This window comes from Prunus mume, linkage group LG2, assembly GCF_029339155.1.
Source record: "Prunus mume cultivar Tortuosa linkage group LG2, ASM2933915v1, whole genome shotgun sequence".
In the NCBI taxonomy this organism is placed as follows: domain Eukaryota; kingdom Viridiplantae; phylum Streptophyta; class Magnoliopsida; order Rosales; family Rosaceae; genus Prunus; species Prunus mume.
In genome coordinates this window covers 19,529,185-19,544,224 of record NC_142699.1, presented here as the reverse complement: position 1 = coordinate 19,544,224, position 15,040 = coordinate 19,529,185, and the positions used below count along the sequence as shown (strand labels likewise).

At 38.1% G+C, this 15,040-nt stretch overlaps 3 protein-coding genes across 3 annotated transcripts; 2 read left to right on the top strand and 1 right to left on the bottom strand.

Moving 5' to 3' along the window:
* Window positions 1-563: 563 nt before the first annotated feature.
* On the bottom strand, window positions 564-4,728 carry LOC103342051 (Asparagine synthase family protein). Its single transcript, XM_008245616.3, has 14 exons — window positions 4,509-4,728; window positions 4,078-4,411; window positions 3,775-3,965; window positions 3,552-3,672; window positions 3,176-3,454; window positions 2,953-3,050; window positions 2,624-2,735; window positions 2,369-2,474; window positions 1,941-2,034; window positions 1,561-1,757; window positions 1,376-1,475; window positions 1,175-1,291; window positions 974-1,030; window positions 564-864 (listed from the first exon to the last, which is right to left on the bottom strand). Exons 1-14 carry the CDS (start codon window positions 4,599-4,601, stop codon window positions 751-753), a joined length of 2,013 nt encoding a protein of 670 aa, XP_008243838.3. The 5' UTR covers window positions 4,602-4,728; the 3' UTR covers window positions 564-750.
* A 31-nt stretch (window positions 4,729-4,759) lies between these two features.
* CDC48B (cell division cycle 48B) lies at window positions 4,760-8,730 on the top strand. The gene is made up of 12 exons (XM_008245614.3): window positions 4,760-5,075; window positions 5,162-5,206; window positions 5,321-5,376; window positions 5,542-5,691; window positions 5,865-5,969; window positions 6,301-6,400; window positions 6,612-6,896; window positions 6,970-7,139; window positions 7,291-7,419; window positions 7,580-7,667; window positions 7,796-7,873; window positions 8,074-8,730. The coding sequence occupies exons 1-12, from the start codon at window positions 4,899-4,901 to the stop codon at window positions 8,365-8,367; spliced, it is 1,677 nt and encodes a 558-aa protein (XP_008243836.1). The 5' UTR covers window positions 4,760-4,898; the 3' UTR covers window positions 8,368-8,730.
* An 834-nt stretch (window positions 8,731-9,564) lies between these two features.
* On the top strand, window positions 9,565-15,001 carry LOC103342049 (RNA helicase family protein). Its single transcript, XM_089046206.1, has 13 exons — window positions 9,565-9,742; window positions 9,824-9,870; window positions 9,958-10,038; window positions 10,162-10,378; window positions 10,668-11,076; window positions 11,337-11,540; window positions 11,726-11,886; window positions 12,130-12,315; window positions 12,484-12,720; window positions 13,116-13,307; window positions 13,469-13,603; window positions 13,746-13,944; window positions 14,415-15,001. Exons 1-12 carry the CDS (start codon window positions 9,651-9,653, stop codon window positions 13,927-13,929), a joined length of 2,145 nt encoding a protein of 714 aa, XP_088902332.1. The 5' UTR covers window positions 9,565-9,650; the 3' UTR covers window positions 13,930-13,944; window positions 14,415-15,001.
* The last annotated feature ends 39 nt before the right edge of the window (window positions 15,002-15,040 follow it).

The window sequence follows — 15,040 nt, the reverse complement described above, 5'->3', positions numbered from 1 at the left end:
TTCGAACATAATCTTTTGAGTTATGGAATACTACTGATTTCAAGGTTGATTCATCCTCCTCTTGAATGCTTTTCTCCTTTACCGCAACCGTGTGTTCTAGTTCCAAAGCCTTCCACTTATCATCGTCACTCACATTTGCTTGCGTGGACTTCATGGACATCAACTCATCCAAAGCAGCATCGGTGTTCATCTCTCTTTTCGAATCCCGGGTTCTGTTCTCCCAAGGATTTCATGTTATCTCCCTTTTCTTCAGCCTCCCTTTTTCGTTTCTCCTCATCTAATTCCTTATCCTCATTGTGCCAGGGTTCAAGGAGCAGGTCCAGTGTGCGTGTTTCTAGTTTGAACTTTGAGTAGTAGTAGAGACTAGTAGTGGGCTGGCAGTGGCAGGCATTGGCAAACCTCACACGCACCCTTCCTCCCATCCCAACCAATCTGTTTTCTTCAATAATACGACCTATAAAATTTGGTAAGACTGGAAACTAACCGATAAAATATTTTATAATATCTTGGTCAAGTAGAGTTTAAGCTTTAAAATTGGTAAAATAAAATTTGCAAAGCCATGGTTGCAGCAAAAAAGCTCTTTCCATCCACAAACAAAACCAATATAATACAAAGCCAAATTCTCTTTCATACAAAATAATACGACATGTCTGTGTTTAATTAGACGTTTAGAATTTAGAAGAATGAAGAGCAATCAAACGGAGAGGTAAACATGTATCCGACAGCCATTTAGCATCAAATTGTCTCCCACTAAGCCATGTCCAGCTGCTTGTGAATCACTGCGCTTCCCGCAGATGCCTGATTTGCCGCACGGTTACTTCCGTAATTCTTTCGGTTTGATTCCCTTGCAATTCTTGAACCAAACTAAAACATAAAAGCAGAAAAGTCAATGACTAAATCTCACCTTCACTTTGCATGCTTAGCCCAAAAAAACAAGGAAGAAAAGCGAGAAAGAAACGGAAAAGATGAGCACCTGTATAGCTCTTTTAGGCAGAGCAGCAGCTTCAGACAAACCAAGCAATTCTGCAACCTTTCATAGCACATAAAATAGGAAAGCAATTTAGTGTTTGGTCAACATTCACTGTTTGAGAAACAAGCATTAAAAGCCTGACAGCATCTTCTTCAGTCCACATTAAGTGCACGAGTAGCTCAATGGAAAGTTTTTTTCACTGACCTCTCTCAGAATCTTCTTATCTCCTACCCCACTTGGTTGATCAAGGTTGGTGACCTCCCAGAGTGGAATCCCAAGCAAGATTTTTATAACATCTTCATCCAAGAAAGGAAACCTTGCCTAGCATAAATTAAGACTATATAATCAATACATAATACAAAGTAAGGGGGCAATGAATGATGTTCGTTCGAGTTGTTGCAGTACCTCCTTGCCATTGTCAGCAATGCACCTATCATCTCTCCCAAGGTTTCTTTTCCAAATTCTCTGCATGTCCAATTTCATTTCCTCATGCAGTGCAAGCCAACTGATAGCACATTAGACCACCTGAATGCGTACCTCAAAGACATACAAATTACAATACTCTACAAGACTGCAATCTATTTGCATACCTGCCATTTCTATATTTTGTTCTGTGCCTACCATATCCAGCACATTGCTCATCTGCACCTGAACCAACAAGAAGAATCCTAGCCTTGGACTTGTATTTAATGCATTGGCGATCCTCATCATTATAATTGCTATTTTCGTCATACACCCATCCATCACCACCAGCAGCAAGCCATAGAGCTATTCCTATATTCAGGTCCTGCAACACAAAATAACAGATAACTATTCGGAAAACTGTACCTTGGGACATGTTGCATATTTGTGACATCTCAACCGTAATTTAGTCAAACAGGAAAAAAAAACAATAAGAATATAAATACCAGCAGGAAACATATCCTGCACAAATGTAAACTACACTAGCCCATTGAATGAAATTGGCTACCATGTAAGTGTTGGCAGGATTTATGAGCGACATGACATGCTTTGTTTCAAAGGTTAAGGTTGGCAAATCAGCATCGATCTCAACAAGCTTCCACCTGCATATCCAATCGCATATAGGAAGGAACACCATAAGCATGAAGACACAGATCAAACTATCAAGGACTTTAATACAAAACCAAGTGATACTGAGTACGGGGAACCATAATACTTCGTTAGAGAGCAGGATAGATTGTATTTTAGCATTTGCCACATTCATAATGCACAAGCATGAATCAAAGAACCAAATTTGGGGCGATATCAAAACCTTCAAATGAATATGAAAATGTCATAAAAGACAAATAATTGTCCAAAGTTTTTATTATTTTACGCACATGTTTAGTCAATAAACATTAAACACAGACAGACTCGAGAGAAAAGTCTAGTGAGTACTTTCTCGAAGGTGCAATTCTTCTTAGTTCATGCAACCCTGCCTTGGCAGAGATTCTATCAGGAGCAGACCGCCCGTCAAAGCTCACATTAAGTAGATCAATATCATCTGCCAACATAAATTTAAACAGAAAATCAACCCAGCTAAAGATATCACACAAGGATTTCCCAATGCAATTAGTAAACTTTGAGTATCTTAGCAAACATTGAACATTAAGGCAAAGAGACTGCTGACCTAGCTTATCCATCTAAACTTACAGCTTGGATCAAGGCACTCATGCAATAATGCTGCAATTATCATAGAATCCAATCCACCAGAAAAAAGAACTGCCACCGGTACAAGTTCGTTTTCCACATCATGTCTACCTGCCTATTGATTCCAATTAAAAGGGTTCAATATAAATCCCAAAACCTACAAATCACTAAGCACCCACTAAAACCACAAAAGATAAAACCATATTGATTATGAAACAAGAATCTAAGTCCATGACTTCCAAGATCTTCAGGGGATGTGATCATATTTCTCCATTTCCTTACACAAATACAACCAGAATTGTAAACAATTCAACGGAATAAGAGTTCTGAACCTGAAAAATTGTGTGCAGTGAAGAGCGACGCATAACAGATTCCTTTAAAGCCATTAACACGGTCTGTGCTAGCACTGAATTTGAAGCTTGCATAGGTCCTACTCAGTGAAAAAAAAAGGCACAATGAGAACCTCGGACAACAAAACCTATAATAAAACTAATACTGAAAGCTTATATTTTTCTGACCACAGATTAGATTATCTTCACCATGGATGATATTAACCTGACTTAGATGGTAATGCATCTGAATTAACTGAGTGCGAATCATGTTTTCTTGTCAGAGTCTTAGCACTGGAAATATGCAACTCTTCAGGTTTGGGTTCAACGGAAGTTCTCTCCCATTTGATCAGTTCTTCTAGGATGGCATTAGTCCATTCATGCTTTTTCACTTCACCAAGAAAAAGCCCATCGAGTTTTGGAGCATCTATAGATATGCTGTATATTCCACATGGAAGCTCTTCCCAAAAATTTAATTTGGTAGTTCCATTTTCAGCTTCAAAATCTACAGTGCATTGACATTAATCAATGAATGCCGCTTAGGTCTAAGATTTAGAACAATGATTGGGAATAAAAGTAGAGCTCTATTGAGCAATATGTACCAGAAGAAACCGGTGATACAGACGAAAGCAGAAACCGAGAGTCAGCCACTGTTGGCCAGTGAACAAGAAGACTCCGCCGACCAAATGCATCTCGACCAAACCACAGAGTTTTTGAACTTTCCTATCCATGAAATTACATATACAATTCAGAAACAATTCAAGCAAGATAGATGCTGCGGAAATTTCTAATAAACTAAAAATGAAACTTACCACTCGGAGTTACCTGCCAATAGATGATAGCCCAAGGCCCTTTGATCCTAGAAAAAATATCTGGGACAGATCCTTCACCCATGCCATCAAAATTATTTGTTTTATGCAAATAGGGACTGCAAGACCGGCACTCTCCCAGCAACTGCATAAGAACTTCACCATCGTTTTCTTCACCACCAATGTCTATTCCCCCAAATATTTCACCTTAAAAAAACAGCATCACAATAGAATCCAAATTTAATATCCAACAGCAACCAACTTTTATTTTTTTTTTTAAAGCAATGCAAAAAACCCAAACTCGAAAACAAACACCTACCATTATAAAGAAGGATATTCTTGGAGGAATCTATCAATGGCTGAACTATAGGGCTTATTCCCCTGAGCTGCAAACTGGCACCAAAGAAGTGTAACTCAGCAGCAGAGCTGGGCATGGTGCTGAACTGACTTTCTGTTCGTCCATTTGCCAAAGAGAAACAATTTCTTTCGTCTTCAGAACAAGACTCCTCCTTTACTTCCTCAATAGAAGACGCAATTTCCAGCTCCGGAAGACAACTTGAGACAGTTGAATGAAGAAGTAGCTTCCAGCTGCCCAAGCTGTCGGGACCCCTCCTTCGTAAAGCGGCTCTGAGGTCGGCAATGGTGAAGACTAGCTGCTCGAGACCAACAAAGTCAGTTTCAGTGAAATGGGTAAGCCAAAAATAGCTTTGATTATTGACCCAAAAACAAAATATGAGAGGGAGGCTTTACTTGCTCAGACGTCGGGACTGGAAATGTAGAATTGATGAGCAGGGACGATAAATCAAAACGAACGCCATGGATGATCAAGGCAATTCCGCACATCTCTCTGGCTCTGTTTGATTGCCAACCCTAAACCTCTGGTAAGGTTTAAGTTAACCATAGACCCGGCCCACCCAAGTTTTCAAGAGGGTTTCTTAACGCCGTAAACTAAAGGAGACAAAGGAAAAAGACACGTCTTGCCCGACACTATAAAACCTAAAGGCTCTAATTGTAATTTGCATGACCTCGTCTGCCAGAGGCCACGTCTAGCGCCGTTGAGCGGCGACAGTCACTGCCTCACAATCACAGAGCTTCCTTCTTTCTCAGGTCTCCCTCTCTTTCTGTCTCTCGCGCGTTGAGATGGAAAACCATAGCTTTTGTAGCAGCAGTAAGACCAATACCAACAACGCCAACGTCACAGTGCAATGGAGAGCCGAAGAAGCCATAGCTGGCAACGCTGAAGCTCTCGAAGCTCTCAGAGAACTCATCATCTACCCTCTTCTCTATCCGCGTGAAGGCCAAACTCTCGGTCTCAAAGTAACACATAACAAAAACTCACTTTCTCTTTATTTTCCTACCTTTGCTCTTGTATCTGATTAACTGGTTTCTGGGTTTTCATTCAGTGGCGTCGAGGTTTGCTTCTCTACGGTCCACCGGGCACCGGAAAGGTATTGAATCATTACTTCCTCTAAGGCTTTCTTTATTTGTTTGCTCATTGCCAAAGTTGCAACATTGGTTGCAAAGTTTGTATTTGTATAAATTTCTTTTCTTTTTCATGTTAGACAAGCTTGGTACGAGCAGTGGTTAAGGAATGTGGTGCACATTTAATTGAGATCAGGTACCCTGTTATTCTTTAATCTCTGTATTGATCTTTGGGTTCAAATGAAATGATGTCTTTTACAGTGTTGCTCTTTACTTGGATAAGTTTTGATCATATTATGTTCTCATGATTTTGATTTCTTTTATTAAGCTCTGTCTTGTTTTTATGGTATTTTCTGTACAGTCCACATTCTGTTCACAAAGCACATGCTGGAGAAAGTGAGAAATTTTTACGGGAGGCTTTCTCGCAGGCTTCATTGCATAAATCGTCGGGCAAGCCATCAGTTATCTTTATAGATGAAATAGATGCACTCTGTCCTCGCCGTGATTCTAGGTAAAAACCAATGATGCTACAGAGAACTCTAATGTATCCTGCCTTAAAAATCTGATCTTTTAACTTTATAAATTTACACCCAAAAAAAAAAAAGCTGCTAGTTTATGCTGGCTATTTTCTCCAATCTTTGGGCATTCCCCAGTTAATATGTTTAAGTTATGTTTCAATTGCAGAAGAGAGCAAGATGTTCGCATAGCTTCTCAACTCCTTACGCTGATGGACTACAAGATGTCCTCGGCATCCATACCACAAGTTGTTGTTGTTGCATCCACTAACAGGTAATTTTTTTTTCATCTCCTAGAATTTATGATGTGATTTTATCTGGTTATTAACCAGTTGATAATGTGTAGGCATTTCTACAAAATTCAATTGTTTGATGAGTGCTATGATCTGTTATTTTGGTCATGGTTTTGAACTTTCTGATACTCTGTCCTCGTAAAGTTTTATGCATTATGTTCATCTCATTGCCAGTTAGCTCATTTGCAGAAGAGCTCATGGCTTTCTCATTGTTATTAATATTCTATTTGGCACATATGTAGGTTTTGTTACTTAAGACCATTCATTTAGTTCTTGTATATAATTCCATATTAATATTTGTTGCATACAAAGAGCTGAAGCAATCGATCCAGCACTAAGAAGATTTGGGCGTTTTGATGTTGAAATTGAAGTTACTCCACCTACTGAAGAAGAACGCATTCAAATTCTCAAGGTGATAGTGATGCTTAAAATATTTTTTTAAGCGAGAATTCTGGATTACTTTTTTTTTTTTTTTTTTTTTGTAACGTTGATCAACTTATCATATTGCTCAAATTGCCACACATTATTCCTTTTAAACATCCAGTTGTTGTTCAGGTAGTTTAATAGAAATTCAAGAAATATGAGTGTAAGATACACTTATAACTATGCTTATGATTGCTCAGCTCTACACAAGAAAGCTTCATTTGGATTCCAACGTTGACCTCCAAGCCATAGCTGCATCTTGCAATGGATTTGTTGGGGCTGACCTGGAAGCTTTATGTCGTGAGGCTGCTATGCCTGCAATTAAAAGAAACTTAGGTGCAAATAAAGATGCTGGTGTGTTTAGCTTGACAACAGAAGACTGGAAGCATGCAAGGTCTGTGGTTAGCCCAAGTGTAACAAGAGGTGTTACGGTGGAAATCCCCAAAGTGACTTGGGAAGATATAGGAGGATTAAAAGATTTGAAGGTGCGTAAAGTTTTGTGTTTATCTTAGTCTGAACTCTCACAATACTAATTATACCTCACCTTCTCATTGACAGAAAAAGCTCCAGCAAGCCGTTGAGTGGCCTATTAAACATCCTTCAGCGTTTACAAGGCTGGGAATATCACCCATGCGTGGAATTCTTCTCTACGGTCCTCCAGGATGTTCAAAAACCACCCTTGCTAAAGCTGCTGCACATGCTGCCCAAGCTTCTTTTTTTTCTTTGAGGTTTGAACTTCTTTCTTAGATTGAAAAGTTTGATCTACTTATTTAGAAAGAAGCTACTCACCTTATAGGCCATTGAAACTTTTAAAATTATAATTAGTCTATTCGACAAAGTAGAAGAGTTGCATGCCTGAATTCATAAACTTTGAATCAGTGGTGCAGAATTGTTTTCAATGTATGTTGGAGAGGGTGAAGCTTTGCTGCGCAATACCTTTCGGAGAGCTCGCCTTGCAGCACCCAGCATAATACTCTTTGATGAGGCGGATGTTGTTGGTGCCAAAAGGTTAGTAACTTAGTATGTTGCAGTTTTAGGATTAATCTGCACATTGATGATTTGTTATTTTGTGTATTGGAACAAGTACACTTAATCTAATGAGAATTCCATGATGAGCTTCTACTTACATACAAGTCTCATAACTTTTTTGTTTAACTTAAATCGGCAGAGGTGGGAGTTCAAGCAACAGCAGTACCGTTGGAGAAAGGCTTCTATCTACTTTGCTGACTGAAATGGATGGTTTAGAAGAGGCCAAGGTAAGCACTATATCCCTTTAAATTCTTTTACTTCTGCAATAATTTTAAAATCAATTTGTGATACGTATCCATGCTGCATTAGTTCTCATTTCCTGTGGCTTTAAATTGTACTCTCCTTTGGTTTTCAGGGAGTCTTTGTTTTGGCTGCTACGAATCGTCCTCATGCGATTGATGTTGCATTAGTTCGCCCAGGACGCTTTGATTTGGTAAGAAGTTTGTTCTATCATGTGACTATGCCATTTTATGTGTCACTTAATTTTTTCCAATTTTTTTCTTTTCGTTCTTGTTGTGGTTGGGGTCCTTTCTCATGGTCTGGTTGTCGAGGTGAGAGACAAAATTCTAGAAAACAAAATTTGGCATGGTGTCAAAGAGATAAGTTAACTCTGTTATGTTTTGGAAATTCTAGGCGCTCTTTGTACAACCACCAGATTTAGAAGGTCGATATGAGATACTTCAGGTACATACTCGTAACATGAGCGTAGGAGATGATGTTGATCTCAAACAAATAGCAAAAGATACTGAGCTATTCACAGGAGCCGAGCTGGAGGGTCTATGTAGGGAAGCTGGAATAGTGGCTCTGAGGGAAGACATATCTGCCACAGTTGTGTGCCATCGCCATTTCCAGACTGCAAAAGATTCTTTAAAGCCGGCATTAACCAAAGCCGACGTGGATTCATATTTGGCATTTAGTACTCATTAGAATCAAGTGCAGAACATGACAAGTGCAGAAGGACTTCTTATGCGCAAATGCAAAACAAACCCAGCCCAGCATATACTAGCCAGTAGCTACTACCTGAAAGAGTTAGGTTTAATTAACTGCTATGTACATCATTGGTTATTTGGTACTGCTGTCCTCAGCTTTAGTTTTCTTAGCTTTTGAGAATATTGTCTCCATTTGTTTCCTACCCCAAAAAGAAGGCTCTGATGAACTGAATATATATATATATATATATATATATATATATTTAGGTGAGTTAGGTTTATTTTGTAATTCTATATGTACCTTGCAATATCAATGTTCGATGATTGCCAATCTGTTATGAAAAAAGGTTTTGGTGTTTAATTATAATTATTCCCGACTGACAGGATCCTTTTTAGAGAAGCCCAATTTCTGAAAGACAATTTTTGGGTGAGATAATGAGAACGACCAAATAATCTTTTCAAATGAATCTTCATAATTTGTTTCATAGCATTGTCTGTGAAATAAATATTTCGTGATGAAAATAGTACTTTTGGGACGATATGTTCTCCATACCTTAGCTGTTTAGGACCATATCATTTTTTTCAATGCAACCTACCGTCTAAGAGCATCCACAATCATGGTTTCTATTTTTTAGTTAAAATTTAACTAAAAACATTAGAAAACTATTTTATGAGCCCTCTATAAAATTTCAACTCCAACATACTCTCTAGTTTAAAGAGTCATAAATGTTTTTAAATTCAATTTTTGAATAAAGTGTAGACACAAAAACAACAATAAAAAATAGTTGACATTAAATAAATGCTTAAAATAATATTAAATAAAGAAACATTTAATTATAGGGGATCACTACGAGTCCTTTCTCTCTCCTTACATTTAGGAGTTCCTAGAGGTTTCCCTATTTTACGAGCTGAATCGGGAGCATGGTTGGAGGTGGGTTTTTTCAATTCCTCTCTAAATTTTAGCTATAGATGTAGTTTAGGAAGCTTATTATAGATGCTCTAAATTAATTTAATTTTATCGACTCCGGGTAATAAACTTTAGAAATATTTTTAGCAGCTGTGGATGTACTGATGGAATTCTCGAATGTATTTAAAAGCCCATAAATTGATTATTATTGGGCCATCCCAGCCCACTAAAATAAAATTTTACACTTCACGTTACTAAACCGGTAAAACCCTTCGACCAAAAAGATTAACGGTTACAGTAAAACCCCAGCCCTCTTCTTTTTCTTATTCGGTTCTGCAACTTCACCGATTTTCCACAACTCTCTCTGAGCTTCAATGGCTCAAGGTCAAGGACGGCTGAACAGCTCTACCAAAAGCCCGAAAGGAAACTTGTCCGATGGTAATCGCAAGCTCGATGCCTTTTCCAAGTAAACACCTTTTAGCTTCTTACTTTCTGTTTGGTTGCTCAGAAACTCAGGACATGCTAAAAATGTGCGATTTTGTTTTAGGAGGCAAACGCTTGCGCAGCACAGGAAATCTCTTCCAATCGCTTCTGGTACTGAGACTACTTGCTTTAAATAATCGTTCTGTTTACGTTTTTTGTTTTTTTAGGAATGTAATATTGGTGTTGTTTAATTACCAGTGGATAAACGACTGGTTGAGGAGGTTCAGAAGCACGATACTTTGATTATTGTTGGTGAAACTGGAAGCGGAAAAACAACACGTATGCTCTTTTTTTCTTTTTCCTTTTATTTTTGTAGCATGTTAGGTATTTTGTGCAAAGTATTTTGAAGTTCTGAGCTTGCAACTTGATGTTGTTTTCCCTATGGTAATTTTTTTTCCCTAGAATTACCTCAGTTTTTGTACAATGCTGGGTTTTGCGGGGATGGGAAACTCATTGGGATAACTCAACCTAGGCGTGTGGCTGCCGTGACTGTGGCAAAACGGGTTGCTGAGGAATGTGGCGTAAATTTGGGTGAAAAGGTTGGTTACTCCATCAGATTTGAGGACATGACCTCTAGTTCGACAAGGATCAAGTACATGACAGATGGATTGCTACTGAGGTAAAACCTATTTATAACTTTGTTAGGCGTTATGTTTGCTCTCTAGCATTTTTCATCTAGAAGCTTCATGAACATACTTTACAATCAATTATGGCATATGTGGAGACAGTTCTCAGCAAGAAATTTGCTTTCTGGTTGGTGTGTGAAACCATTTTGGAGTCCGTCTAGAGTAAATTAATGTGGTTGATACTTGATATGTGTGCATATCAAGCTTTTTCATAATTCACGAATGTCCTTCAGTCTCACTCTTCTCAGGTCTGAACTTATGTAATGGTTGGTGCACTTTCAGGGAGGCACTGTTGGATCCACATCTCTCTAGGTATTCAGTCATAATTGTTGATGAAGCTCATGAGAGAACTGTCCACACTGATGTGTTGCTAGGCTTGCTAAAAAGTGTACAAGATGCAAGGTCAAAATCCCTCAATAACCTCCAAAATACTAAAAACAAGAAAACAAATAATGACATACAATTGAAAGAAAACGGTGCTCAGGGCCTCAATTTTCTCAAGCAATACCAAGGACGGACCCCGTTGAAGTTAATTATCATGTCTGCCAGCTTGGATGCACGAATCTTCTCTGAGTACTTCAGTGGTGCAAGAGCTGTTCACATCCAAGGGCGGCAGTTTCCTGTGGATATATTTTATACTCTTCATGTTGAAAATGATTATCTAGATGCTTCGTTAGCCACCATATTTCAGGTATTTAGTGCACTTTGTCAGTATTTGTGTCAAGCAAAATTTTTCTTGCAAGTTGCAAGTCTGTTTGAGTTTCTATGAGTGAGTAGAGTTCATTTGCTTTTGCTATGGATGATAGCCCCTTTAGCTTGTGGCATGCACAGAATATGCTCAGTTTACCTTATGAATCTATTTTGAGCACTTTAAGCAGAAAATAGACCTTAAATGGTGATTCCTAAATAACATACATGTTCTTATATATGTATGTATGTATGTGTTATTAGATTCATCTGGAGGAGGGCCCTGGTGATATACTTGTATTCTTGACGGGTCAAGAAGAAATCGAATCTGTAGAAAGACTTGTCAAAGAAAGACTTAAACAGTTACCAGAAAACAGTAAAAAACTAGTGGCTGTTTCTATATTCTCATCTCTTCCTTCAGAACAGCAAATGCGAGTTTTTGCACCGGCCCCTCATGGATTTCGTAAGGTAACTTAATGATGTTCATTAGCTTAGACATTTATCCTATATGAATAGGAAGCATGAAGATGTATTGTGATTGTTGCATAACAAATTGTGAAGTGTAGAGCAATACATATTATTGGAAATAGGTTTATGATATATATTCATGTATTCTTTTCTTTCTATCTAATCGTGTTACATTGTTCTGTTAGGTAATATTGGCAACAAATATTGCTGAGACATCCGTGACAATATCTGGAATAAAGTACGTTATAGATCCTGGGTTAGTAAAAGCACGTTACTATGACCCGAACAAAGGGTTGGAATCTTTGGTTGTTGTTCCAATTTCAAAAGCACAAGCTCTTCAAAGGAGGTAGGCATGGCTTGCCATTTTTGGGGGATCCAAAGAATTCTTTAAATACAAATATCATTTTAGAGGATAATAAAGTTATTCAATTTACGTTTATGTTATACAAACTGTTAGAATTCTTTGGAAGCTCACTGTTGTGAACACTTTTAAACAGTGTAGTATCATATCGTTTAGTTGATGACCCTGATACTTGAACTGATGCTTAAGAACAGATAACTTTTTGTGATACATAATTTTATTGTGCAGTGGGCGTGCAGGGCGAGAAGGACCAGGGAAATGCTTCCGCCTCTACCAAGAGGATCAATTTGGGAAATTTGAGGATTCAACAAAGCCAGAGATCAAGCGGTGCAACCTCTCTAATATCATTTTGCAACTTAAGGCTCTGGGTGTTGATGATATCAGTGGCTTTGACTTCATAGAAAAGCCTACAAGGTAAGATTTTGGATAGGTTTTGTCGTTTGTTTCTTTTTAATGATGAGAAAGCAAATGGCTGCTTTAATTTATTTTTGTCAAGCAGTTAGTTTAGTTCTTCTAATAAATATTGATTTATTATCTATCAAAGAAATTTATCATACATGAATCTATTACACATTTGAGCAGGTCGGCTATTGTCAAATCACTAGAGCAATTGTTCCTGCTGGGTGCTTTAACAGATGACTGTAAATTATCAAATCCCGTTGGACGCCAAATGGCTTGCCTTCCCTTAGACCCAATTTATTCAAAAGCTCTAATCCTAGCAAGTGAATTCAATTGCCTGGAAGAGATGCTGATAACTGTTGCAATGCTCTCAGTAGAATCTATATTTTATACTCCCCGTGACAAAAAGAAGAGGTACTTGTGTATGATTCATTACATATTTGTCCTTGTTAATTTCTCATAGGTTATGTAGATGGAAAGTATAATAGAAGTGAGTTGATGAGTTGTTTGTCAAAATATCTTTTTCGCATAAGGGTGATGGTAAGCAGTTTGATTGAATGAGTAGAAGTAGAAAAGTCAAGCATGGATATTATGGGGGGTGATTTGGTGAATGGTGTAACGCAATGGTGGATTAACATTCCATTCTTGAGTTTTCATTCTCCATTTCCATTATGATCTCACAATATGGTGAACTCTTGGTCTTAATCCTGTTGCTTTAGTAATACGAATAAAACTATACTAATATCTCTTTTTACGATCTCACAATATTACTTTAACTTAAAAGCGCTATATATTTCTTCCTGTTGGCAGTCGAGAACTACAAAGAAATCCTTTGCAAGTTCAGAGGGAGACCATCTCACTTTGGTTAATGTATATAGAGCATCCAATGAGTTCTTGGAAAAGAGATCAGGTCTTAGTAAAGAGAAGCGTGAAAAAGCTTTCCGAAAATGGTGCAAGGAAAATTTCATTGATAGTCGCTCCCTGAGGCATGCTCGTGACATTCACAGGTTGGCTATTTCAATTCCTTGTTGAGCTATGGACATGTTTCAGCTGGTCTCACACAGTCGCACTAGGTTTTTTTGCCACCCTTATGGAAGATCAGTGCGTCTATTAATGGTGTAGATCCAATAAATTAGCTTCTCTAAATTTAATAAGTGTTTTTTTGCAGCCAAATTCGACGAAATGTTGAACAATTGGGTCTTCGTGTTGCCTCTTGTGGTGACGACGTGATTCAGTTTTGCAGATGCCTTGCAGCTTCTTTCTTCCTCAATGCAGCTTTAAAGCAGCCTGAGGGATCATACAGGTCTTAATCTTACCTTGACATGTTTTGAAATTCTTTTGGCTGGTTTCTTTAGGTTCCAAAACTTGTACCCTTTTTATGTGCATTATTTAATTCTCTCTTTTTGTCATGCTCGACCTCTCACATTTACCTAACCAAATGACAGGGCTTTAGCAAACGGTGAGATAGTTTCGATCCACCCGTCTTCCGTGTTTTTCAAGAACAAACCAGAGTGCCTAATTTTCAATGAACTAGTCGAAACTAATCGTAAATACATCCGCAACACAACTAGGATCGATTATTTGTGGTTAACTGAGCTTGCTCCTCAATTCTATGCCGTGCAGAATTGAATGTAGTGCGGAGAGGTATGGTTATTGGATTATTTGGGAATGCCATTGTTGGATTCATTATCTGTAATCCTCCAGTTCTAATCTTGTTCTCTTCTATATGGGTCTTGGCTATAGATGATATAGGTGGATATAACCTTAAGGCCTTGTTTGTTAGGGAGGACTAGACTAGACTAGCAAAATGCCAACATTTCATGTGCAATCAAGGCATAATATGGACCTTGTTGTCTAACTTGGAGAATGAAGGACTATTCATAAGAGGCTGATGACTAAAACTTATCCCTCATAATTCCAACATTTTCAAGTGGATTAGTGGGATAAGTTTTAGTCATCAACCTCTTATATATAGTCCCCATTCTTCCTCCAAGTTAGGCAACATATCCATATTATGCCTTCAATGCAGATGAAATGTAGGCATTTTGCTAGTCTAGTCTAGTCCTCCCTACCAAACAAGCCCTAAGTTCTTACAAGTACCATATTACATGCAGGTATGAACAAGATACTTTCAACCTTGGATGTAATGTCATATAACTTGTTTGAAAGCTCTACTGTCGTTCTCCTATTTCGATGCCTGATCCTGACATGCAACAAGGAGAGTGGTTAAAGGACTGGTGACCTTGATGTCTGATGCTGGCATAACTAGTTACTGTTTAATGTTGAGAGAAGCGACTTGATGATGTGAGTTACTCGAAATATGGACATTGGTGACGATGATGTGTTTGAGGGTCCATCTGTTGCCTGCATGAACTGGAAGATTTTTGAAAAGCTTTTTAATCGTGTCCAGCCATTGATATACACAACTAGGAGCATTTGGAAGAAGAAAATCCTGTAATGGCTTCACGATTGCAATACAAAGTGAAGCACTGTTGCTTGTGTTTAGAAAACAAGCTGTTACAGCTAGGCATCTAAACTAACTAAATCCAAGTTGGATGCGGGTTATTTTCTTTGGGATTTCTACATTGTTTCAGTGAGAATACAATTAACTGTTGATGATATAGATGGGTAATGATATAACCTTGTACCAAGTCAGGAGGAATATGTACACTGATAAATCCAATACATTTATCCTTTGTTATGCATCTTTTCTTTAATAGAACTCTGTTATCTTATATGT

Bases quoted from the DNA above. Each gene is read 5' to 3' on its own strand.
- CDC48B (XM_008245614.3), top strand. From the start codon at position 4,899: ATGGAAAACCATAGCTTTTGTAGCAGCAGTAAGACCAATACCAACAAC. The intron at 6,897-6,969 runs GTGCGTAAAGTT...TCTCATTGACAG, and splicing joins GAGGATTAAAAGATTTGAAG to AAAAAGCTCCAGCAAGCCGT. The intron at 7,420-7,579 runs GTTAGTAACTTA...TTAAATCGGCAG, and splicing joins GATGTTGTTGGTGCCAAAAG to AGGTGGGAGTTCAAGCAACA.
- LOC103342051 (XM_008245616.3), bottom strand. From the start codon at position 4,601: ATGTGCGGAATTGCCTTGATCATCCATGGCGTTCGTTTTGATTTATCG. The intron at 2,736-2,952 runs GTTCAGAACTCT...TGGAATCAATAG, and splicing joins CACTGCACACAATTTTTCAG to GCAGGTAGACATGATGTGGA. The intron at 2,475-2,623 runs GTAAGTTTAGAT...TTATGTTGGCAG, and splicing joins TGAGTGCCTTGATCCAAGCT to ATGATATTGATCTACTTAAT.
- LOC103342049 (XM_089046206.1), top strand. From the start codon at position 9,651: ATGGCTCAAGGTCAAGGACGGCTGAACAGCTCTACCAAAAGCCCGAAA. The intron at 11,541-11,725 runs GTAACTTAATGA...TTGTTCTGTTAG, and splicing joins CCCCTCATGGATTTCGTAAG to GTAATATTGGCAACAAATAT. The intron at 12,721-13,115 runs GTGTATGATTCA...TTGGCAGTCGAG, and splicing joins GACAAAAAGAAGAGGTACTT to AACTACAAAGAAATCCTTTG.